General features: G+C 42.4%; 1 protein-coding gene and 1 long non-coding RNA gene across 2 annotated transcripts; both read left to right on the forward strand.

Moving 5' to 3' along the window:
* The first annotated feature begins 1666 nt into the window (after nt 1-1666).
* LOC144541933 (uncharacterized) lies at nt 1667-11840 on the forward strand. Its single transcript, XR_013506907.1, has 2 exons — nt 1667-1791; nt 11121-11840. It is a non-coding gene; the product is annotated as an uncharacterized LOC144541933 (long non-coding RNA).
* Nucleotides 11841-12283: 443 nt separating this feature from the next.
* LOC139917914 (beta-1,4-galactosyltransferase 3) lies at nt 12284-23323 on the forward strand. Its single transcript, XM_071907147.2, has 6 exons — nt 12284-12557; nt 18185-18420; nt 19683-19870; nt 20272-20394; nt 20755-20859; nt 21614-23323. Exons 1-6 carry the CDS (start codon nt 12284-12286, stop codon nt 21933-21935), a joined length of 1248 nt encoding a protein of 415 aa, XP_071763248.1. The 3' UTR covers nt 21936-23323.
* Nucleotides 23324-27261: the final 3938 nt, after the last annotated feature.

Consider the following 27261-nt stretch of genomic DNA (forward strand, 5'->3'; position numbering starts at 1 on the left):
CACCTTTGTCCATTAGTCCTATGGGAAAACATAGCCACGCTGAAATGTTACCTACACCAGTGGTTCCCAAACAGGACCAGGGACCCCCAGTGGTCCTTGAGGGGGCTCCAGGGGGTCCACAGCAAAATGAGGAATAGTTGAAATTAATGTGAAGTTGGCACAAGGAGAGAGTTTGGGAAGCCCTGACCTACATTATTTGATGTACATGAGTTCATTATCAGTATGGAAAACAGTAGTAGTACCCACTTGTGTTTCGCTTGGTTTCTGTAAGGAAGGCGGTCAGTGACTTGGTCAAAAAAGTAGGGGCAGAGTAGCAAGGTTGCCTGTTCTGGGTGCTGGGACAACCTGGTAAAGACATGGTCCAGTCTGTGGTTTGGTCCAAAGTGCTTTCTCGGGAAGAAGTCCCACCACAAGGCTGACACCAAGGCCTCCACGTTGGACTGGGCAACTGAGCGCCTACGAGGAAATAGCTGGTACTGGGACGGCTGCTTGTCTGCCATAGTGGAGAGAACTGGAAAACCTGTTGACCTCTGGCCCGTTAAATACATGGACGGAAAAAAAAAATCAAATTCAGCATGTTGGCACCCACGGAATAAAGTGAGGCTTTAGGCTTTTAATGTAGCAAGACAAGGTTGTCTTGGAAATACATGGTCAGAGCTTTAGGACTGTGAAACATAACATAAATGATCAACGAAGAGGCAATTATCAATACTGAATGATCTTACCTTGATTGAAAAGTAATCTTCTGCGTGAAATGTGTGCTTTTTTCGTTTGTTTTGTTTTAATTTAAACCAGAAAGCGAACCCCGTTCTAGAATGCATATAGTTTGTTTAAACGCTCACATCTAACAATGATAATAATAATAACGATAATAATAACATGGTATAGATACAAATAAGAACACATCGAGTATGGTATTTAACATAACGAGACTGATAACAATCAATACAGAACATATTAGGGGAAAAATGGAATAACACGAAATTGTATGAATGAACAGCATGTGAAAATATCAACGTTTATTTACTAATTTACAGGCTGTAAAACGTGCAAGTATTTATCAGGTGTACAGAAGGCGATGTAATTAATAAATCTACAGACATGTACGGATGTATGTATGTACGGATAAATGTATATATCATACTACTAATACTATTATGTTATATACTAGATACTACTAGCCTACTATAATGACTACTACTACTTGCTAGATCAGTATCATGTTAAAATCGTCTTTTAAAACTCATTTTATAGACTTGCTGTTATGTAATGACCTTTTATTATTTTGTTCCCCCCTCCCCCTACCCCTTTTATGGCTTAATTGTTTCCTTATTTCTTGTTTTATTGATTTTGCTGTTGGTCTTGTGTGTGTTTGTCATTTGTAATGTAAGCGTTTTTAACTGTTTTGAAAAGTGCTATACAAATAAAGATTACTAACTACTACTACTATTGCTACCATACACTACAATAATTTCCCCACCAGAAAGCCTAATTGCTTTAGCTTCCCGTATAGCTGGGCAAATAGTGTAATATGTTACTCTGATCTGACACCCATCCACCCTTCCATCCATGGTAAAAACTTGTGTGTTTTCCAGTAAAGGAGGGCGGAGAGAAACTACGGTTCCTTCAACTGCCGCCGTGCCGTAGTGAATATGCTCAGTCGCTTCACAGGAGTCCAGCACACCACATCTACAGCATCAACTTCCAAACATATCCAAACAACGGAGGAGGGTGGGAATATCGACAGCTAACAGTTACATAACCAACTATGGAACAAAAGAAGCTCTTCGGGTAAGAATAAAACCGTCAAATGCAATACTAACCTACACTAAAAACGTATTCATCGTGTGTGTGCGTGTGTGTGTGTGTGTGTGTGTGTGTGTGTGTGTGGCTGGTAGCTAGCTAGCTAGCTAACGTCAGTTAACCAGCAGCGGCTAGCTTGGCTTGTCTTTCTCCTCACAGCTGGAGAGGATCAGTTGTAGTTGCAGATCGGGAATTGCGGGCAAGAACACAGTTTTCTCTGTCCGGGTTATGGATTTAAAGTGTCAAAAGCATGTATTGTTTTGAGGAAATATTTTTCACGTTAGTTACACAACACTTGTGTACACGCTAGTTAAGGTTAGCTCAACTTATAGTCAGTCCCATAACCCCCTCTTGATGGATGATAAACGTCTGTCTGCTTACACAGTGGCTGCAACACGGTTTTCTCTGTTTTTATTCATAAAGTGCGGGGTTTATTTGTTAGATTAAATGTATTCACGTCAGGTACACACCCAACACTTGTCACAAGCTAGTTAATGTTAGCTCAACTTGGTCAGTCCCTTAGCCCCCCGCAATGCATGGATAGACCTTTTAGAAAGTCTGTCTGCTAGCCACCTAAGTTAGTTTCTACGATACTGTTGAAACGAGACAGATAATAACGCTAAGTTAGTTTTTGTTGGTGGGTGTGCGACGTTGGCTGGTTTGACGATAAGAGCAATTGGTCAAGAGTTCATTAATAGCTAACTATCGATGAGGACTTTGAGTTTGCGAACCTGATGAAACATTTCGTGTTCAACGTCAAGAGACCAGGAAGTGTTGAAACTGTTTCGATTGTAATTTATTTTGCTAATTTACACCGCTATATTCTATTCTTGGAACCTTGACTCTCGGTGGGTTAGCTAAACAACTTTCATCGTCTGTTATTCTGTATATTCCCCTCAGCAGAACAAAAGGCCCTGTCGGCCCCCTCCCCCTCTGAACTGTCAGATTGATTGAGTCGATAGTACTTGTACTATGGAGGGGCAGGCAGGACGATTACTCTTTTTCAAAAGGAGAGGGCTCTAATAGCTTTATCTACAGACAGATGGGATGTTATCTTTGTCTGAATGTCACACAACTCCTGTATGGTCTGGATGACGCAGCCTATATCCTTTTGTGGGTTTGTGTAAATTCCCAGTAACACTTCTCCTTCTCAGTGTCAGAGGAAACTTGCGCACTATAACTTTTCACACCTTGCACTGTTGAGCAAGTCCTATAGGTTTACATCTACCCGTAAGAATGAAGAAAGACTGGGTTCCCTATTATAGGCACCGGGTCTCTGGGCTACAAGGTGTACAGGTTGGACTACAATTTCCCAGAAGAATGTCTCTTTAAGGAACTCATTTTTGTCCTGCGGTTACCCTACTTCTCACTGTTGAACTGAAGTTGCTGGTTTTGTCTTCGTGCTCACACACACCGCACTTGTGGCTTTGGCTGTCATACTATTTGGCACAGCATGTTGGGCATGAATTCGCTTTGCTGTAGCAATGGGAAAGGACATTGCCATGATGCTGACATGGCTTGCATTTTCTGACTCAATATTCTCCCACTCCCTTCTTATGTCTGTCAACATTAGCGTTCCCTCAGAACAACTACTGGTGATCTCCTTAGGCCCAATCTGCTGTTTTATTCTGTTTAAATAGGCAAACTGGTGCAGAGGTTTTCGTGTTGACTCATTTGTTTCGTGTATAACCTGTTGCCCCAGTTTTGTTTTGGGTTCACCTGTTTTTTTTTTGTCTCCATGGTTGTCATTGCTAAGTTGGCAACCCACAGCAAGTTGTTATTCTGATTGCACAGAAGACTGTCCCTGAGGGGCTGGTTATAGGTAGAGACGAATGCTGCACTATGGAAACTGCATAAGGGCCACAGGGAAGAAAGACAAGAAGAAAAAGTGGGAGGAAGGAGGATGTTGTTTTTTTTCTCTCCTCAGCAGTCTGTCCCAGTGGAGTCAGACCTAAGGGAACAGCCATAGAGACGTGTACCAGCTGCACCCGCGATGAATGGCCAGGGCGCAGGAGGGGTTGCCATGACAAGGACGTTGGCACTCGTTGTTATGCAGACACCTCTTTTCTCAGGGCATGTTTGCACATGATTTCATTGCCCGGTCTTGCTCAGTTGGTGCGCGAGAGCAGAGGCCTATTTGCGAATCCCGAAACTGAGATGACCTTTTTTCCCTGGAGCCTGATGTGCTTTTATGACTGCTAGTGGTTTGTGTACAGAATGAGCTATCCCTAACCACTTGGCAGTCAAGTTAAGAAAAATGATACTGTTACGTAACACTGCATGCCTGTTTTTTGGGTCCACATTGATGCTTGGAGCATTCTGTTGTTTGCTGACCCAATACTCTTGCCATCCATGACACCACAGACTAAGGCAGCGATGAGCCGCGTGCAGTCATCCGGCCCCCAGATCAGTTTCCTTTCTATGTGCAGTATTACACACCAGCCCCTAAACCAGTTTAACTACAGTTTTGGGAGTCGGTTTGAATATCAGATATGCATCTGGTATTATAGAGAAGATTGTTATTTTTCTTTTTCAGTGCTTGTGGATAAACACAGAGACAAACTGCTAATTAGCCTATATTCACCTGTTGTCACTGTTTTTTATTTTTGAGGAATGATATAGACCAGTTATAGTCATATTTCTAAATGTTGTGAGCACTCCTACCATTGGAGATGTTGTGAACTTAACATTTCAGAAAAGCCACTATTGACTTCTGTAGAGTGATTGACCATTCTCACAGACATTCACAGGGAGATGAAGATTTAACTTGCTTGGTCCACTTTTGTCAAGTGAAGTGGAAACAACTACCATTCATTTATCTAAAAATATAGTACAAATACAACTTGATGTTCAGATAAGGAATAATTTGCTACCAAGTTTATACATAGTGTCCCTACAATTGGTATTTGTTATTCTGGTTATCACAGGCATAATAACACCACATGAAGTAACTTCTAATGTGGATTTCAGAGTAGCCTAGTCGGTACACAAACTGTGAGAGGCCCTCCTATATCTTTTAGACTGTTAGTGGGTCTGTAAATAATGAGCCATCCCTAACCCCTTGACTACAGAGTTTTAATCCTCTTTTGGCCACACCGCCTCCCTCAAAGAAGATCTTCCCTGATGTGTCCGATCTAATAACCTCTTAATATAACCCTTAATGGTCCTACTTAAAGGTGGAACTTACTTCTGTTTGTGAGAATAAGGAAATGATAACCTAGTACTATTACTGTTGTGTGGCTGTGTGGTAAGCAGACACAACTGACCGTGCCCCTAAGGCTCAGAAATGAGTAAAACCGGTTTTACTCTAAATCATTGTTCTTGGTGCTGCAAGGCCCAGATTTGCTAAAACCTTTAGAGTTTCCTCTTTCCCAGTGTCACCTGTCCATTGCACGCACCTCTTTAGTGGCAGATGTTGTACCAGAATACCATTTACCCCAGAATAGAATACCTCAGAAATCAGTTTAGTTTTGTTTTTTTTCTACAAATCTATTTGCAGTTGATGCGGACAGCGTGACAGAATACTGGCAGGTAGACCTGAATGCATTGCTTGCGGAGAGATTTTGTTCCTTTCATTCAGGACCTCTGCCTTCAGGCCCGCGGGGTGCTGGCCATGTTTGGAAGCACCTGTTGGTGTAAACAAATGTTGTGGTCAAGATAAGCCAATCATCCCACAGATGCTGCCTGGCATACAAACACTCTTCTTCTATTCTTTAAGTGGCCACAGCCCATGTGCCATTTTCATTCCAACCAATCAATACACTAATCACTGATTTCATAGGTCCCCCTCTCTGGTTGAAGGTGTGCAAATCAGTGAAATCAACTGCTGTAGAGATTGGTTGTAATGAAAAGTAACCTGCTCTTGGGCCTTGATGGCACATGCTTGAGAACCACTGCTTTACTCCCAAGTATTGACGAACTAGCATCTAAGAAAAGCTATCATGTCCTATAGGAGCAGATCCGAGAACAGTCTGTTAATGGAGAAATGCCATGCAGCCTCTGATGTGTTCTATTTATGCCTGTGTGGCATGCAAACATACTATTTCTATAGGATGTCGGTTTGACCGTTATGGATTTTTAGGCTGATATCAATAATTTTTAGACAGAAATTGCTGGTAACTGACATTTTGTGCCTATATTCAATATCGTTAAATTTGACCATTTTCATGCCAAAAAGTATGCAGTTTCCCCCAGAATTATATTCTTGGCAGGATGGAAAAGCATTTAGAAACAGCATTTAGACCATCAACTCACTAAAACTCTCCACCGAACCTCCATCATATCGGAGGTGGACGGCATTGACTGTCCGATTAACTAGTATTTCATAAAAGCAAACCGATATATCAGTCTAACCTCATGTAACCTAAATGCCGCATGCACTTGTATCTGTGTTTCCACTTCTGATCGCATGTCAACAAATGTCCTGTAGTGTAAGGTATGGTTATTTAATGTGAAAGGATCTCTATTTTTATGACCTTGTAATCTGTTTCCTGCTTGAAGAGACCAGGGGCAGGACAGGGCTTTAACTTGATGCAATCCTTCATAAGATCTTTCATTTTATGGCTGTATATTATTGCTATTTTTTATATTGCGTTGCTTTTTTGTAATTACTCATTCAATTCTCACTCAATTGTCCTCTTGGATTATAATAGTATATTATATAGAGTATGAACTGAATGCTTCATCAGATAGATGATTATCTAGCTGTCTATATAACTTGTGTTTGTTTTATTATGACCACCTGATCCCTCAACTTGTTTTACGTCGCAAAACATCCTAATGACATTACAATAAGTCAAACCCTCATAGCGATTGAATCATTCAGGTGACACGCTCGACACATTGCCTTACAGCGTGCAAAGGCAGAGGTGGGACTTTCTGTCTGCATCTCTTCCTAGGCGGTATCTCAGAATGTAGGCTAAAAGTGAGCGGGATTTGATGCCCAATAGTGCTGGGTTTGAGCGGATTTGCAGTCAAGGTAGTGCAGTTAAGACTAGAGAGCTCTCTCTCATCCTCAACAGACCGATGCAAAGGGATGAACAGGCATATAGACCTGATGACACTCCTGACCTGAGCAGATGTGAGGTCCTCATCCTCTAATGCAGAGCCTTGCTGTGCGCTTCAGTGGGGTTAAGAGGTTAAGGCCTTGACCAGTAGACAACACAGTCTAGTCGAGTGTGCGTGTGGCAACCTTTCCTATATCGTCTGCTCCTTCTGCTCTCACTCCTTTGGGACAGATGCTCGCCAGATGTGCTCAGCTTCTCCCCAACATATTTTCATCCTTCTTTCCTGTCCGCCTTTACTGCAGTAAGTTTTGGCTTTCTTTTGCCTCACAGACACTGGCTAAGCCACATCTTGCCTCTGAGGACCATTAGAGTCAATAGCTAATACTTTTCAGCTTCTGTTCCCCTCTCTTGCAGCCAGTTCGCAGAAATGCCAATTTAAAGGGGAATGCTGCTCATTTTCAACAGTAAAGTATGTCTTTCTCTACCCTCCGGGGAGTACTGTGATCATAGGGAAAAAGTTCAAATCGGTTCCAGAGCCAGAATTGCCAAGCACAGCTGGGTCAGTTCACAGTTTGCTTTCAAATTGCCAGATTCATATCTTAGACCAAACTTCACTGACATTGCATTGAAGTGAAAAGGGGGCGTGACAAATTAGCATCCGAGGTACATAAGCAGCTCATGTGGCCTGACCCTGCTGAGCCTGGTAGTTCTGGCTTTAGAAGTACTCAGCAAAGGGTAGAGAAAGACCTATTTTACTATTGAAAACGGGCAGCATTCCCCTTTAAGACTTTACTTTTATAGTTGAGGAATGGTGATGATGTGTGCACAAATGCTGCCAATAACTTCTGGCCAAGGGACTGTGTTTCCTTGACATTAGGAGAGGCAAACAAAGAGGAAGACAGTAGAGGGTGACTTGGGTGTCAGGGCCAACTGAGTTAGGAGGCATGTCTGCTTAGCTGATCCTCTCACCGTCCTCCTTGGTTACTCCCACCTTGAGTCGGCCTGGCTGCTCGTTTATTTCCCCCTAGGGCTTCTGTGGCCGTCTATGGGCTGCGCATGTGTGCTAGGCCATTCCCTGTGGGAGCCTGAACAGCCATGCAAACCATAAGTCCTAGTCCCTAGATGATGATCTAAATATATACCTCCCATACTTGTCTCCGACCCCCATACCCCTGCCCGCCCACTGCCTATTTATTCTCTTGTCCGCTCCTCTCATCTCGACCCCCACGCTAGCCTCCGCAGCTCCTCTCGCATTCATTCAAGTGTGTGCAAGCATGCATGTGGACATACCGTATATATGTAATATTAATGCCCCATGGGCAGAAAAGAAAATGTCCCATTTGTTGGCTGTTATCTGCCATCACTGTTTGAAGCGCACGCTGCACAGTGGAATAAAAAATAAGAGAGGAGTGGGGGAAGAGGACTAGAAGATGCTTGCTTTGGCGTACTGGAGCCTGTTATGTCATGCCAGTCCTGCCTGTTTTTTAAAATTTCAAATAATGTAGAAAGGAGGGATATCCGTGCGGGAGAGACAATGAAGTCGAAAGCACATGGTCTAACCACGCTGTTGGCTGCTTTCTCTCTCTCCCCCCTCAGGCTCCTCTTAGTTTGCTCTGTCCTTCTCTCTCTTTGGCTCGCTCCTCGTCTTGTGAATTTCAGCCTAGCCTCGGTTAAACAAAAAAGAAAGAAAGAAAGATTCGTCTACATCTAGTCCCTGGGTCTCTTTTATATGCGTGCTAAGTCAAGGCCTCTGCTTTGTTGAAGGGAGGCGCCTGTTGCCAAGTTCTCCCACTGTAAACCCCAGCTTAAGTACAATATGGCCCTCCAGCGCTAAAACAAGCCTGATTGATTTCTCCCCATTGTAAAAAACGTATATCCCATTACAGATACATGTGAAACCGTGGACAATGGGAGAAGAACAGGTTGCATCATGGAAAGTTTTAATTCAATCTCTGGGATTCCTGATGCGTGGTGCTTTGTCATGTAGCACCTCACACTCACACACCTGATCGAGCTTGTCAGCTATGTTTTGTATTTGAAAAGCTGACGAGTTGAATCAGTTATGCAAGCTGGTGAGCGGGATGGAGTTTTTTTTTCTTTTAAAGTGAAAGGCTAGACCAAAAGTAAAGTACGGTCATTGCTCATACATACGGGGCAGAAAGTAAATATTGGATTTTTCAAGTTATTTCAGGGTTTCAAGGTTATTTCAACCTTTATTTTAAATATACCTCCAATTCATTACTCACAAGAGATTACTGTTTTCCTATTTTTTCCCCTGCTTTTGTGTTCCTGATCACATCTCTGAGCTGTGGAGTTAAATTCCTCTCCTGTGGGATTAACAGGAGTCTTTATGGCCTGATCTATATAAACCATATCCATCATCTATGAGGTTATTATAAGGGCCAGGCAAAGCGAGAGGGGTCAATCCCACATCTGTTCACATTTCCACATGCAGATAAAAATCATCTGCAGCGGCAAGCGGAGGCTTTCCTCCCTCCTTTTTGTTTTACGTATCTTCTTTTAAAGTAGAGAAAACCTTTATTATCCTCTTCTCACAGCCAGCTGTCAAAGCAAAAAAACAGTTGACAGTTACATGTGCAGAACAAGGAGTTGTCATCTATATACCACTGCACAATTAATCATCAATCATTTATCTCTCTCTCTCTCTCTCTCTCTATCCCCCATCTCTTGTCAGAGTGCTTAATGTTTTCTTCTTTGCTCTCCTCTTCCTCTCTCCCTCTGTGTCTCTCTACCTTAACAAGCTGTGCTTAATGAACCTGTTTCTGGTGAGTGTGAGGCGGATTGACTGGCGGATTAGGCGTGAGGCATGAGGGGGAGGAATGGACTGCTGCGGAAACCGATGTACTCTGCACACGTGCACACATAATGCATTGCGTTTCCCCTGTGTAAATACATTGACATGATGTTACGGCTGAACAGTATGTTGAATTCATACTGACAATTCAGTGGGAATGAACGCAATCCATATCACAAAGGTTGCAATATGGGCTTTTTTTAAAAAATGTTTTATTAATTTTTATAATGCACACAGTCACTAAGCAAAGTTATTATAAGTGCATGGGAGACACTGCCTTTTAGCCCATAGATGGTATATAATATAGTGAGCTTGTACAATATCAGTTGTAAGTTCAGTGGGAGACATTCCAGTAGGGCTGGGCGATATCGACAAAATCAAATATCACAATATTTTAGTCCAAATACCTCGTTAGCGATAATGTGACGATATTTTGAGGATGAGTATTTGTACTTGCGTAAGATATTTACACACAAGAAAATGTTTAAAATCAGTAATGATCATTTGTGATATGTAATGTGTAATCAGTAATAAATAATGTAGATATGATGAGCAGGTAAAGCCAATCATTATTCATTTTACTCTATTAGCCAAAACAGGCTAATAGGTTCAGAAAATTGCATCACTTTATTGTAACGCAGCCTTTAAGACCAGGAAGAAGTAACATTTAAGTTATTTCACAATATAACGATAACCAAAATCCCAGATATCTAGTCTCATATCACAATATTGATATTATACAATATATATCGCCCAGTCCTACATTCCAGTAATCTACCATTGTAGAGCTACTGAAAGCTTTTCAAACACACATCAGTAGGTGCTATAGATTTAAAGTAAAACTTGACCTTTGGGACTCAAATCACAACTGCAAAATCTGTGGAAATATTGTCAATATGGTATTATGTCCATACCATGCCATGCTAACATGAAAGACAAGGTGAGAGTGCTGTCTCACCATGCCACTGTAGTTGTTTTTCAGATCATTCCCGCAGCCCTCAGAGGGATTAGGATTAGTGCTCTAACGCTGGCTACTTTAACGAGCACTAATTGATTTGTGAGTGAGGATGTGTCGGATACTGAAGCAGACAGCGCTAGAAGGGTGGGGATTATGCAAGGTTGGCGAACACAGCACTTGGTACACAGTCTGTACCAACACGGCCTGTCGAGGTCGTTGGCTCAAGAATCGGGAAGTTTCATCCACAGAGCAGTGCATGTCTTTGCGTCTGTCCTCCGCTGTGGGCAGCAGGCCTCTCTTTGGGGAGGCATCTGTACTGGAGCCCACGCTGGGCCCGATTAGTCAAGGCTGTCCAACTGTGCCGCTGAATCTCCATGTAAACAAACACAATCTATTTGTTGGGTCTGTTCTGTGTACAATTAGTCATTGTTTGTGTGGAAAAAACATTCTGCTGTAGGTAAAAAATCGCTTATGTCAACAGTTTGGGGACAAACAGTGTCAGTCAATATAACTGTCCTCTCCTGTTTTTGTCTTTCAGAGCCCCGCTCGTGTGATTGGTCCAGATCCTGTCCGTCCAGCGGGTCGAGTGGCCCTCCTCCCAGCCAGCCGACCCTTGAGGTGTCTCGTAGCTGTGGATTGCATCATGATGGGACAATAGCAGTGGGCGTCAAAGCTCTCCCCCTCCTCCTCCTCCATCTCCTCCCCCTTTTCTCTTTCTCTCAGCCTGACCCTCCACCACAACCCCCCCCCTAACAAATATACACCCACACACACACAACCCTCTGACCACTCCTCCCACGCTGGTCATGGTCTACTCCCCCTGTTTCTCTATCCAGTCAGCCAGTCTGCCACTCCAGTGAGTCGGTGGAAGCTGTAATCCTCTGTAAAGGGTAGAGCCTGTACGGCTGCATATGCTCCCTTTTTGTTATGGTGGCTGTTGTTGTTGCAGAGGCCTCCCTCAGGAGAGAACATGAGAGAGAACAGAAGGCAGCATAAAGCACACAAAGGGAGGAAGAGAGAGGGAGAGAGTGAGTGAGAGAGAGAGAGAGAAAGAGACACTGACGCTGCCATTTATTTGACCGGAGGAGAATGAGCTTTGCAGGGCAACTGATGGAATTCTGTGGGGGCGAAACTACATGATGTGGGACTGGCATTACCATCCCACGCCAGCCAAGAGGACCAACACTAAACTTTGGTGATCTTTGCCACATCTTGACCTGCAGTAGGGGATGCAGTGAATAAAGAGAAAAATACACAACCTTTTTTTTTCCTGATTTCAGGATTTTTTTATTTGCCTTCTTTTTGGTGGTTTCTTCACTTTACAGCCTACCAAAAGTGCCTTTGGATAGTTTTTCTACAGTTACATTTTGTGTAGTGTTGTGTTTTTTTCACTCATCTTGCTCCATATTCCAACATATTGCCTCAGAATATTGCACTTAACTTTCTATACAGTAACCTTCCCATTCACTGCCTGTTTCCATATTGTAGAGAAGTTAAAAAGTACTATTTGACTTGCATGGGTGTTTACAGCAGCAACACAAGTTTTCACTGAATATAGAGTTGACAATCAACGCCCTGCTGATTTTTGTGCTTGGGAGAGCTCACATAGCCCCGAGTTAAATCACTGAAGGTCGGGTCGCTCAGGACCAGCGAGACTCACCATCCTGACTCCTGTTGCCGTGACGACGCAGAGCCGTCGCCATGATCGGCATCCAGTCCAAATGGCGCTACCTGTTCATGTTCCTGGGCATCCAGCTGGTGGTCATGGCGCTGCTGTCCCGAGAGGGCTACCACAAGAGGGTCACCTACTTCATCCGCATCTTCCGCAAGCCCGACAGCACCAGCTTGACGGCCCGCAACCACACGACGAGCGGAATTAACGCCGGGGACGTATACGCCAACCTGTCCCACCTGTCCAAGGTTCATAACCCTGGAGACGGCATGCCCTACTGCCCCAAGACGTCCCCTTATATCGGTGAGTGCTCTTGTCTAGTTCTGGCCCATCCTGTAGTCCCCATTCAGATTTTGTTGTACAAGGTAGATTCCTCTCTAATCTATAAATATTGCAGTGAAAAAGGTTGATCTGTGAACAAGAGAATTGGCCAAATTTCCAGAGACGCATATGTTTATTTTATTGCTCCATAATGTTTTAGTTATTAGCTGCTGATGGCACCCCAGTGTCTCCCTGTGAGTAAAGCAACAGTCTCTCTGTCTGCATCATTTCAGGGGCATAATATAACTCACAGCAGTTGTGTATTATTAATGCCACCCTTCAGATATTTAAAGAAGTAGCAACAGGATAACAGCAAATCAAAGGCAATGTACAAATACTAGCTTTGAGAGAAACACAAGGTTAAGTGATCGAGCTAAATTGATCCACTGTACCCTAACAAAAACAACAGGGTTATCAAACAATAGTCTTTAGTTTACCACATCATGGTAAAGTACAGCAGTGATCAAAATACGTGCCTGATGCTATCAAGGCAGTAAAATGACAATGGCTAATATTCCATGTGGAGGCTGCATGCATTTTTGTTCTGTAGTAGCTAAGATGTTAAAACGAGATGTGTCAAGACGTCAGTTGACATTTCCCGTTGTCCTTGTTTGATAAGTCATCCAGAAACAGGAAGTGTATCCGTGTGTGTGTGTGTGTGTGTGTGTGTGTGTGTGTGTGTGTGTGTGTGTGTGTGATGAGTAGTCCATCTCACCACATCATCTGTCTTACCACATCATCTGTGTTCCTGATCTTTGGCTCATAGATGTGAACAGAGAATGCAGATAGCCTGATTTATATTAGTGTAATTTTAGTTTGTGATCAGCAGATTACTCATGACATGAACCAGAACCTAAATTGTGCTATACAAATACAATTGACATGACTCCTCAAGCCAACTAAATACAATTGGTTTATTTCACTTCTCAATCTGTCTGTTATCATGCATGATAACAGAGAGAGAAGAGAGAAGTGAAATAAACCAATTGATGATATGATGTTGCCCAGCGGATATGATGTTATCATGTAAAGCATGATAACATCATATCATAAATAGCAGCAAGATTGCATCATGCAGGTAAAATAAACCATGGCAGATAGGAGGACAAACATATTGGGTAGCCATGCACAATAAAACAGACACTGACATACTGTACTGGCATGCAATGTGATAAGTAGGCAAACATACTGTATTGGCCACGCACGACAAAGCAGACAATGAGAGATGGGCAAGTACAAATCAGCATGCAAACATGAAACTGGTAATTACAAGCAGGCGGACACAAAAGACTAGGTATTTAAGAAGTCTGATTGTTTTTGAGCCAGGATTTAAGCCTATGACGTAGCCTATGTCTAATGGTAGATATTGTAATCACGATTATCAATCAAGATTATTAGTCTTGATTCGTGAGGAACAAAATTGATTTGCAACACTTTTGGCATCTTATAACAGCATCTTGACCATTTTTAACTACAGCAGAAATGACATGTTTCAGTCTTGCCAATGTGCCAATATTCTAAATTCGCCAATTGCATAAACTAAAATTATGATACACAATTATGAACGATTAATTAGGCAGTCATGTCCTCTACAGATCTATACTAGGGCTGGGTATTGTTTGGATTTTACAGATTCCGGTGCCATTTTCGATTCTAATTGATCTGATTCTTCATCGATTCCTGCTGTATAAATTGTCAGGGGGTAAAAGATTACATACAGCTTCAGTGGAGTTAACTTTATTTTATTACTGTGTACAGTTACTTTTGTCTCAGAGTTACTTTTCAAAACATCTAAGGCACATTTTGCCTTACCTGAGAGAACACAATACAAGAGCAAGTGAAAACGTTTCAAATAATTGGATTCCCAAATGTATTTACCAGTTGGCGCGGTGAAGAAGAAGTGAGGAAAATCTAATAATGGACTTTTGGACCCACAGCGCAATCGTTTGGCTTCAGAACAAGCTGTGTGAAGTAATTTTGTGGTCTTTTTTTTTTCTGTTTTTGGAACTCTAAAGAAATGGTCTCCAGCTACTTCTGTTGTTTTGAAGAAGGCTGCCATGGAGCTGTGCTAGCCAACTTGCCACATGTTATAAGGACATACAAACTTTACCAGTTTTTCTACTGACATGAGGGTAATGGTACATACATGGCAACCCCCCTCCTTCCCAATTACGTCATTGTTTGCGATTGTAGCGCAGTGAAAGGGTCAAAAAGGTTGTGGCGCAGCTCCTCCAGTAGCATCCAGCTGTTCAAACTGCTTAATGATCGATAAGAGGTATTGTTCGTGTGGTAGCTTATAGATTCCAGTGAATTAGGCAATTTGTAACCGAGACTAAATTGGAACCGGTTCTCCATACCCAGCCCTAATGTATACATTGCGTGTATGTTCTATGTTCAAAACCTATATTTGTCCACGCTCTACCCAGATCATTAGATCCTGCTTAATGTTTACTCAGTTTATGAACCAGGATGCGCTCACAAAACAGGCTAAGTCCTCTATTACCAGGATCTGCCCTCTGCCCCTTTGTTCTTACGGTACTGCCAGCAATTTTAAACTACATCATGATAACTGAGCTAGAGGGCATCGGCTTAAACATGATTTAAAAAAAAAAAAACTGCAGGTTTTCCATGAATACTTCTAGGAAGAAAATATGGAAAAAGGTCATTGAGGTATTACTGCTTTCTACCATGCAGCAGGAAGTGAACAGAAACCTTAACCCTAACCCGCAGGTTCAGCAAAGCAGGTTTGACGAGGGGAATGACTGGTAATGACAGGGGAATGATAATTTATATGTATGATCTGAACAGTGTGTACGGATCAAAACTAGGGGTCGACCTAGTTTTGTCAGGGCCGATACCGATTATCACTAATCAAGGAGACTGATAACCGATATTTGGGGCAGATATACATTTGCAGTAAATTTTAGTGTCAAAATTTACAGTAACACAAACTCCAACACAAAACTTTAATTAAATATTAGAAAACAGAACATTCCAACATTATATTTTGAAAAATAAAGTGCAGGGAGCTCCTAGCAGCTTTTCTTGTAAACTTAACTGAAATTTTAAATAGATAAAAATAATTAACTAAATAGCTCCCCAAAACAGGTAAATTTTACTGTTTACAAACAATGTTTGTCTGTTTTTTTGCTGTAAATACTAGAAAACAGAACATTTCAACATAATATTTTGAAAAATAGCACGGAGCTCCTATTTAATCAAAACGTGAGGGAGGTGCACGCTGGAATTTTTACATTATTACAAATGTTCTTAATGCTACCGACGTACCAACCCCAACAGTTTCACCTTTGCTCGCAATACTCATGATACGCATCCGTCATAGAGACAGTGCATAAAATAGGCCACGCCCATCGTGGGAGAAATCACTGCACCGCTCTCCATTCACTTTGTGTGACTGAATGCACATCATTGTCATTATTGCCCAAATTAAACATGCCTAAAAGCTGTTGTGTGGTGGGATTCACAGCCAACAAACTTAAAAACTATGAATTACAGTTTTTTGTGCTCCCGAGCAAAACAAGGAGCCGTTAAGAAGAAAAATGTGGATCCAGGCTGTAAGGAGAGAGGCGCTGACAGTGGCTCATGGTAGAAGAGGGGGGAACTTTGGGACCCTGAGAGTAAATACACTTATAATGTGGCCAGTATTTTGTCACTGGTAAGTAAGTTACCAGTAATTATCAGTTATATTCTTGTAAGATAACCTGTATGTTAAAATGTGTTTAAAAGCTACCATGCTGTCCTAACATTAGGTTGCTACTAAGCTAACATTACTGAGCCAATTCCTCTCTATAAAACAGATGAGTTGTGTTCATGTGTGGGTCTCAGGATATTTTGCTCTGTATTGACTGTCAGTCCAGGGTGCAAAAGTAATGAGAAATCTCACTGACTTGTTAGCTAACATAAGATAGTTAACTTAGCAACAATCCACTTTAATAACCAATGTCACGTCAGCATCACTCAAACTTATAGTCTGAAAAGCATAGCTGTATTTCAGATTTTTAAATATTAAGTGAAATTATTCAAGGTCAATTTATTATCTTACCTGGTGATTAAATTAAGTAGTGGTAGATCTCGAAGTATTTCACTTCAGGTCACTGTGTAGGATAATTTATCAGCTTTATTGGAGTAATGAAAAAGGACATTGATGGAGGCCAATTAAGTTCATTTTTTCAATGTACATTTCCCTCTCTGTTGGAGGCAGTGTGCCGAAATAATTCTTTGACATACTTGTCTACTCGAAAACAGGAAAAACCATGTCAGGCTGTCCATATCTGAAAAGATTTCCTCCCGATCGCCGCTTTTGCCGGTTTGTTAGCGATATTGTTTTCCCCCACGGTGGGCGTGGCTTTCGAAGTATGACGCGCTCCGCAGTGTCTCTATACTCATCATACTCACTGCTTCGCCTCAGGCCTTAAACCTTGTGAGTAAGCCTGTTTTCACACTGTCAGACGGAGCACTATGTGACAACTATCACATACTCCACTTTCCAAAATGTGTTGTGTGCGCGAAAATATCATCCGCAGTCGGTGTCAAATTTGGACAACATACTGTGAGTGATGTTTATAGCAGACACTAAGCCATAGCAGAGAATAGCAAAGTGAAAATGATCAGGAATGACAAAGTCAAGGGGGTGTAAAGTGGCTTGTGGTCTGAGTTTACGGGCACAGAGAGAGTCGGATGGAGGCTCTGCAGATGCCTGGAAGCAGTTTGTGGATAAACTGGAAGCATCAGACACATCCTGGCAACTGAGGAAACTATTGAGTCCATCAGAGGCTTCTGTCCCTGTACTATGATCTATATGAATGATCCATGCTGAATTGGATCATCAGCATGGAGGTATTGGTATTGAAAAACAGTTTGTGTCAGTGCTTAACTGATTTTTGGTGCCTGTATAGAACTTCTTCCTAGAAGTTTTTTTTGGAACTTGAAAGGCATTAAAAAGCTTCAAAATGTTGAATTCTAACATCGAGAACTGAAGCTCTCTTGTTTATGGGCATTTGCACTGAGGAAATCAATTGAGAGTGATGTGATTTTGTTTAGAAAAGCCGGTGACATGTATAGAAATCATTTACTCTGTTGTATACTGAAATGTGCTTTAATTCAACCAAGACAAATATCTGCCAAAGTGTAGTATGTGAACCGGAAATTGGCAGTGTCAGAACCGCTATCGGTATTGATACATTTTCCAAGCACACCCAACTCTGTCCCCGTGTTAAAATTTCTCTCATTAGGAAAAAAGGGGGTTGAGTTCAGCGTGTCAGACTGGTAAAACCCTTTGCTGTGTCACCTGTGTCTGGCTTTTCACATATTCCATTCATGACGTGACATTCAAATCATAGAGCTTCACACTCTAACCAAACCATTTGCTTTCACACCATTAGCCTTATCTCATGGTTGACTGGGAATCACAGGACTTGTAATCATTTCCTCTGATAAATACATGTTCGCAGTGTGGTAAAACTACTTCCTGTGTGAAGCTGTAGATAAGCTCTGTTCACACCATCTTAGATGAAATATTCATGGTGAGAGCGATGAGATCAATGTGCCATTTTTTTAAAAAACCTTCTCCCCCTGGTTTCTGCTCGCAGGCGGGCCAATCCACGTCAGTTTTCCGTCGCGGCTCACTCTAGCCGAAGTCCAAAGGAAAAACCCACTAGTGGTGCGAGGAGGACGCTACAGGCCGCCTAACTGTGAGGCGCGGCATCGCACCGCCATCATCATTCCCCACAGACACAGGGAACACCACCTCAAGTTTCTACTCTACTACCTGCACCCTTTCCTGCAGCGGCAACAGCTCAACTATGGAATTTACATTATTCACCAGGTAAAATACACCCACACACACATAGCACACACACGACAATACTAAAACCAGGTTGATGAAGGATTTTAAAGTATGTTTAGTAGTTTTGGTCTCATAGTTTTCAGGTTTAGTAAAACCATTAGGCAGTTTGTTACCTGGTTTTTACTGAAAACCATCATCTGTTTGGTTATTTGCTTTATCTATATGCACGTCATTTCCACAACAGTAACCGGTACTCTAGTTGGTAGCCAGATAGTATTCAGGCTGGATCAAGAGCGCCCTCTGGTGCTCTCTCATTGGACGTGCATGTTAGAGGCTGAGAACACTCAGGCGGCTTAGAAGGTCTAATCTCTTTAGCCGCTTGTATCAATCCGTTCATGTTTACTCTCCAACGCTTTATCTCCTACACCTCTCAAGCTGGTGTTTTGTCATCGCACAGTCCTATTGTTGACTCTTGCTACTTATGCTACGTCTTGTCTCTGCTAAGTCGAAAGCTCCGAATAAATCTAGTAGGGTGATGCATTATGCATTGGGTTTGCTGTTCTGCATTTGTACTCAGGATGGATCAGCAACAATAACATGCACAAATGCCTGAAAAAGGGTGCAACATTGTCATAGTGACGTCCCTTATGAGTCGAAACAGTTTTCACCTCAGCACAGACTAAACATTCACTTGTTCAGAATTCTGCATAAAAAGTGGTGAGTCGCTTTCACACATCTGTAAGATTGCAGTGTTAACTTTTCTGTCAGCGCTAGTGGTTTCCCCTCTTCACACTATGAGCTACTACCTGTGAAATGTCCCTGTAGAATGTGTTCACACATGACACAACAGTCCCGGGAGAGATGAGGCGAGGCCGGATGCTGCGTTTAAGGTACATGACGGAAGACGTCACTTGTTACTGTTTTAGAAAAATGACGGATGAGGAGCTCCCGTGTTTCTCCTACTTTTTTTTGGGGGGGGGAAAAATCGCTCACTTCTGGTTTTCAGATTCCTGGGACTTTCATTTAGGGGGGAAACTGCCAGATCAGCTTTTCCGGATTATCGACTCCTGCTCCCGTTCACACATGACTCCGACAGAAAGTGTCCTGAACATTTCTGGATGGCGCTGCATGTGTGAAAGCGGATTTAAATTACATGCAGTTCAAATTGACTCAAGACTGGCAGGCATGGTGTCTAAGAGTGGCAGGTGTGGAAGTCTTAAGTAGGGATCTGAGTTGTATTTGTAACACACAGTCACGCAGCCTGTTGTCTTGACCTTAAAGCGCCTGTGTTGCCTCCGCAGGCAGGAAACTACACATTTAACAGGGCCAAGCTGATGAACGTGGGTTTCCGGGAGGCCATGAGGGAGGAAGACTGGGACTGTCTCTTCTTCCACGACGTGGATCTCATCCCCGAGGACGATCGCAACACATACGTGTGTGACTCCAACCCCAAGCATGCAGCCATCGCCATGGACAAGTTTGGCTACAAGTGTGTTCTTTCTTACCCATGTTTTTCCTTTTGATAGTTCGCCCTGTCACAGATATACACGCAACGAGAGAACATTAGAGAGAACATTAAGAAGCAGTAATAACAAGCAATTATAGACAGCAATCATGAAGATACGCCATGTGCTTCGGGCTCAAGCCACTGTCACACTTCTCAATCCCTAATGGCATCGGCACCATGTTTATAGAGCCAACATGACAATCAACCCCATGACTAAGACAATTCTTGAAACACTGGTGATTGTCGTGTTCTGGCTCTACAAACAATAATATAATATCATGGATAAATGTAATTTCCAAATACAATTTGTCTTTGACGTCATGCTATGTTTCTGATTTTTATGGTACACCTAATTTATTTTTGTGGTCAATAATTCTCTGCAGGCTTCCATACAAGATGTACTTTGGAGGAGTGTCAGCCCTGACGCCACTGCACTACCTCAAAATGAACGGCTTTCCCAACAACTACTGGGGCTGGGGTGGTGAGGACGACGATATTGGAGTCAGGTGAGACCGGTTCAGGCCAGTTGCTTTTAAGGTTGAGAGGTTTCTCTTTGGACAAACTCTTTGTTCGTAGCCAGTCGGAAATGGACATTTCCAACCGCCAAGTTGGAAGAATATCGCCTGAACGGTGAACAAACTCTGAATTCCAGGTGGGAAAGTTGGAATTTTGGGCCATAGTGTGCTACCTAGTAGCTAGCAGTTGTAGCCTACGTTTTGAACACAAAATAGGTCGGAGTTATAAAGTCATTCGTAAGAAATGTCCACATTCTGTCATGAATACATGTTTTGGTCCTCTTGAGCCATGTGGGGAGCCATGGGGGCTCTATTAACTGTCTTTTTTACTGTTTTTTTTTTTCTTCTCAGAGTGTCTCTGGGAGGGATGTATATCACTCGTCCATCACTGAAGGTGGGCCGTTACAAGATGATTAAACACAAGCTGGATGAAGGCAATGATGTGAACCCAAAGAGGTACAGTACATTTGCTTTCAGATTGAGATAGTGTTACGGATCTCATATAGGCTTGCATGCAAACTCAAAATATCAGATTATAGGAACACATGAATATTTTTTTAGTAAGATGTTGACTTTTTCAGTTGGGGCCAAATTGAGCTGGTGCCCAAAAAATGGTTCTTGTCTCACAATTTCTCACCCAGTGATAAGCCTGCTAGCTTTACCTCTCTGCTCTGCCACGGGCCCACTGTCCTCTCTGTTGTGCTTTCCTGACCAATCAGATCGGACGCCTCCTCAGAGTCAGAGAGTTGTGTAGAGGGGACATGGAATTACAAGGCGAAAAGTAAAAGGATGTTTCTTTTGTCGTGGAAGCGACCGTTTCACGGGGTCAGAAATTATCGATCTGTCTCGTACTGTTTGTACCATTTGTCAGCAATTTCCAAGTTAAGTGGATCAAGCTGGATTTAACCTTTATCTAAAGGTACTGACAGTTACATTGAACACACACAACAAGAGCCAACACCACCTACCCTGTATGTGGGCAAAGCTCCTAGCTGACAGCCCCTCCTCAGGTCCCTGGGTGCTGTAGCTCACACTCTCGTACCCCTTACTAGTCATCATTTATAATGTTGGAGATGTAGGAATTTAGTTGTATTCTACAGGGTTAGTTAGTAGAAGTCACTCTGGATGAGAGCGTCGGCTAAATACCAAAGATGTAAAATGTGAAGGAATCCACTCTCGAATATTCACTCTCTTTGTTTCCCATTGTAAGGTTCAACATGCTGGCCAAGACGCGTCAGACCTGGAAGCTGGACGGGATGAACACGGCCGAGTACGAGATCGTGTCACGGCAATACATGCCCCTCTACACCAACATCACCGTCAATATCGGCACCGAGGCCGGTCTACACGCTCCTCCCCCAACGCCTCCTGCCAAACCCCCAGGCAAACCCCCAGGCAAACCCCCAGGAAAAACCCCAGGCAAACCCCCGGCCGAACCGCCGGCTGAACCACCGGCCAAAGTCCCGGCAAAAGGCCCGGCCAACCCCTCTGCCAAACTCAAAGAGGATCGGCCAGGATCGACTAATGCCTAAGCTGACGAGCAGAGCTGACGAGGCTGAACACGCCTCACTCTGCCTTTACTTCACACGGGACGATCATTTCAACGCGTGCTGTAGGACGGGTTGATGGCGTGAAGTTCCTCACACATTTTAAGCTTTTTCATCGGTTTCCTTCCCCGAATATGACTCCTTTAATTCGCGGAGGATCAACGACAGACTCAGCCAGAGACTTCTCCACTGCCTGCAAACAGCTGGCAAACACTCGTTTGGGTGGTTAAGTCACCCGTTTAAAAAGCAAGACAGGAAATGCCGAACCTGCTCTTACAGACTGCTCTCCACCCTGGTTCCTACGATCCTGTGATATCACCGTTTATTCTTTCAAGGGAGCCACAGCGAAGAGCGAAGGATAAAAGATGGACTCTATGAGTTTATATATCTACAGCGCTGCGGTCGCTGGTTAAACCTCGTGATGCCTTAGAATCTGATCTCATTCTTTTCTTTTTTTTTTCACTCTTTCCTTACGTTGTTTAGAATATCAGGTTCATATGGGACAGTTGCTGCGATTTCCAGCAGTCACATGGCACCATAACAGAGTTGGACTCATTTAATTTTTTTTTTTTTTGTTTCCAGTGTGTGTGTGAAGCTGCTACGGTGAATATTGAATGAAGGATCTTGACTGATTGGTGTATGACTCGTAGTTTAGAAGCTTCTGACATTAGCGGCATGCACATCCATCAGGAAATACCTGGAGCCTCATTTCTAAAAGGTTCTTGAACACAAATGTCCTCCAGCCCAAATCCAAAGTGATCTAGATGCCTGAAATTACATCAATTTTTCTCCTATTTTCTGTGGTATATCAAAAGATAAATTTCTATCATTGTCGAAGGTATGAATGCTGTAGATACAGGCGAATTTCGCCTTTTTTGTCCTATTCTGTAAAATGTACAATGGAACCTAGAATAAAGTCAAAAGAGCGTATTTATAAATGAGGCTCCGGGGCCACAGTGCTGTACAGCTACTCTGTATAGGTTTTATCTTAATGGTAATCGATGCATTAAACAGCCTTTCAACTCATGTCCTTATATTTCAACATATCCAAATATCTACAACCTTTTTGATTGTTATTTTTTTTTTTAAGTGTGCGGTTGTGTATTTGCCTTTATCAAATAGAGCAGGAGCAGCACTGCCTTCAGATGAGCTTGGCCGTTCACGTCAAAATGGAGTCTTTGTCACTCACCATTTTCTACCATTTTTCTTTATTTTAGTATCTATTTACAGTAGCTGCTTATGTAAATGTGTCATTCAAGGGTGCTGGCTTGCTCCTGCAACTTTGTATATGCAGTGGAACTTTATAATCTGCTAAAATTGTTATCCCCCCCCCCCCCCCGTGTCCTTTATCCACACTAATCTGCAAGAACTGAACTAGGAGAAGCAATTTCCCCTGCAGTCTTCAAATAAATATCACTTGTACAGCGTCCTCGCATCAGTGCGGGTCCATCAGAGGAGGCAGCCGTTTAAAGCTCAAGTTACAAACGAGCCACTTTATCCATCGAGACCCACAAATTGGTGCCGATGCCATTAGGGATTGAGAAGTGTGACAGTGGCTTGAGCCCGAAGCACATGGCGTATCTTCATGATTGCTGTTTATGTGCAACGAAAGTGCATGTTGCCGTTGTCACGGGACAACCTCCAATTTTGGTGATATGCGTGTTCCCTCTTGGGCTTATGAAACCCTTTCAAAACCCATTGGATGAAGTCAAAAATGTTTTGCCATCAAGCAAAAAAACGAGTCTGTTTGTCTTAGTTCCTGAACAAGTTGACATTTTGGAGATATGAGGTTTTCCCCCAACAGCGACGATGTGTCACTTTGTGAAATTTAAATACAAATTGGAGACTCGTCACAGCTGGAGACATCTTGAACATTATTTTTGTAGTATTTTTTTCCAGCTTCCAATAGTCACAGCAACACATGCAGCACATCGTCTCTTTTACCTCTCTTTGTCAAACCAAGAAACCGTGCATAACACGATTTGACATTTGGCCTGAAGCGATGACGGTGTGTCCCCCAAAGTGTGAGACTGACAGCCAGTTTCCCCACCGACGCCTCTGCTGCGTCCTTCCCATTAGCGCCCGTGTACTGCATGTCCTCCTTTTAACTCCTCTGCACTCTGACAGATATGATTGTTTACAGGAGAACACAAAAAACCCTCTGAGCATGACTGTACTGGCAGGTGTATAGGCTGAAACCAAAGATGACTGCATGGGTAGTGGGACGACAGATAGAAAGTGAGTGTGTGTGTGTGCGTGTGTGTATACTCCATATTGTGTAAATGATATCTCTGGAACAGTGTATTACCCTATCTTCATGGACTGGCCTATCATTTCTTCCTATCAAGTGTCATACTAATTTGATGATGGTTCATTGCCAGCCTCTTTCAGTTCTCTATTCGAAGTAGGGCCGGGCGATAATTCGATATCATCGTTTATTGTCTTTCAGTGGAATCATATCGTCATGATATGGTGATTTTTGGGATATCGTGACACACAATTCTGCTGTCTAAATTGATGATAACGAGCACATTTCATTTAAAAAATCAAAATGAAGTATGGTAGGAATGTTATTTGAAAATTTCAGATCACACCTGACATTACCATTCGGTTTAATGGGATGAACATTAATTATGATTTTTGATGATTATTTAACGTGATTTTGCATACTTGAGCCATATCGTGATATACTGTATATATCTATATAGGAAAAAAAATCCTTATGATTATTGTGATATTGATTTCAACCATATCGCCAAGCCCTAATTCGAAGTGTTTCAAACCAAAACACCATGTATTCAAAATGCTCAATATTTTAAAGCCACGAATGATTAAGTCCCACGCAATGTTCCTATATTTTTACTAAAGGGATCAGGATATCTTATGATGACTGTAACTATAAATGAGTTCTATGTTAATGGCAGGAATCATTTTGTCAGAGCAGATGGTGCATTTTTCAAACGGTGGGACGAAACTCTTCATTTTGATTTCACGTCTTTGTCATGGCATTATTCCGTTAAAGTATAAAAGAAGTGAACGCGACTAATGCCTGGCAGTGGTTTCCCTGTAATTTTGTTTTTTTTTTGCCTGGACATGCATAGATGACAGTGTATTGTCTTTCTGATGTGAATTCATATTAATCTCCTATGGCCTTAGCAACACACTTAAGACTAGTAGCTCAAAAGACTCAGTCACTATGTATGCAATAGCGTCCTCACTTTATATCGAGACTAAATATGCATGGCACACAACCTTTTTAGTAAGGTTACTGGAATGTACGGAGCACAATATGAAGATGATACACATGAGTTCTCATCTAGGTAAGATGAAGCATGCTAGTGTCTGTGTTGTGAGTGTGAATCTGTCTTATTGTGACTACAGAAATAGAAGTTTCCATCTGCTGTGAGAAATGCTCTTCAGAAAGTTTTTAAAACAGCATTATCACCAGTAAAAAAGCTGTAGAATTCCACGAGAAAGTTATTTTTGAGCAAAATGCAGGATGGAACCTTTTTATTTCCAAAGTCACAATATGCAATCTCCATCGTGTACTGTTTAACACTTGACCTGGTGTTTCATTTCTTTCTTTTCTTTTTTTTTTCCATAGGCTACATAGTGTTTGCTCTACTGTTGTGTTAGATTTGATTTGACTCCTTTCTGATATGGATAAGCTGTGAGAGTGGGTCAGCATCAATAGAGAGCTCGTTACAGGGTAGTGTTGAAGTAACCAAGGGCAATGTGACTTTCAGATTTATTTCTCCTCTCTTTGAATTCTGCACAGTCCAGAGTGGCCTTATACGATCATTAATAAAACTGATTACTCAAAAGAAAACAAAAATGGTTCCAGACTTTATTTGCACTCTTATTTGAAAAAATACAGAGCGGGTGAATAAAAAAAAAAAAACAAGGTGCCTGTAAAAATATAATGAACATTAAGATGGCAAACAAACACAACCGAACTGAATAACGGAAACTGACAACAAGAAGGAAAACTGTACAACCAAAACAAACTGGATAAATGACAAGAAAGGGAAACATAATGCAAAAAGTGGCATCAAAGCGAATGTGTGTGTGTGTGTGTGTGTGTGTGAGAAAAGAGGGAATGTTATCTTATTCTGTGGTTTTCAAAACCCTGAAGAAGTAAAAATGACTCACAATTATGTCTTATATTAGTGGTACACTTTGATAATGTATTACAAATGAAAACTGATCGTTATCATTTACATGTAGGACATTTCAGATGCTTCATTCCAAGGCAGATATACATAGCTAGCCTACTGTATAAAACAACTGCCATAACCAGTCAAGAAAGTTAAGAAACCTCATCTTCATTATAAGGCATATATTTAATCTGACTACAGGTAAAGTGCATCAAAAACTATTTTCAAATTTGACTATAGGTAAAGTGCAATAAAACTACTTTGCAGATGTGTTTTCATATCTTCATATTTTTGAGTCCGGATTTTTGAGTCCGTCTACTCTTCAGTTTCACCTGAGGACGCTCTGTCAGGTTTAGGTTCCCTTGGACGAGGACAGGTGACGTCTCTGCATTCCTCAGCAGTGAATGGCCTTATTTCCTCATACAGGTACCACTGCCGCTTGGCTTCCAGCCCTTGATAGCAACAATAGCGGGAGGCATTTCGGAGGTGAGGGGCACTCCGTCTCTGAGCAGATTTTGCTGTGTGGTGTCGCTGTCACTGAACTCCTGAATCTTCACGCTGCCCGACCCTTCAGTGAAGTGAAAACGGTGATTCCTCTTTATCACCCACCACCTTTCTGAAGTGTGTGCCGAGGAAGTTCACCCAGTCATATGTTGGGACAATGACCTCCCCACTTTCAGTGCCGCAAATCTGTGCAATGTTGACGTGATGACTGCTCAACCACACCAACAATGTCTCTGATGCAATCCACCTTTGTTCTTCTGAACAGGCGCTTCACCGGGCCAAAGCACCAGTCACAACTGAAATGTGTGTGTCCAGTCAACAGGAAAGACAGTGTGATATGTTTGTGCCGCCCGGTCAGAACCCGCCACATCAGGTACCACATCATGCAGGAGTTCTTGTTTTGACCACTGCAGTTGTCTGCATGGAGATGCTCCCGACCCATAGTTCTCAAAAAAATAATGCAGCATGGACACCACACAGTTGGCGCCCTTGCCTGTCTGGCAGCTCTCATCAAGGAGGAAGTTCACCTGCTTGGGGATCGCCTCACATGCAACCCCAAAAAGGCCACATTTCCCGGGACACTTGAAATACACAGGACCAGGCTGCAAAGGATTGGATGGAAAATGAATTTGCTGAGCAAAATCAAAATT

This window comes from Centroberyx gerrardi, chromosome 12, assembly GCF_048128805.1.
Source record: "Centroberyx gerrardi isolate f3 chromosome 12, fCenGer3.hap1.cur.20231027, whole genome shotgun sequence".
Taxonomy (NCBI): domain Eukaryota; kingdom Metazoa; phylum Chordata; class Actinopteri; order Beryciformes; family Berycidae; genus Centroberyx; species Centroberyx gerrardi.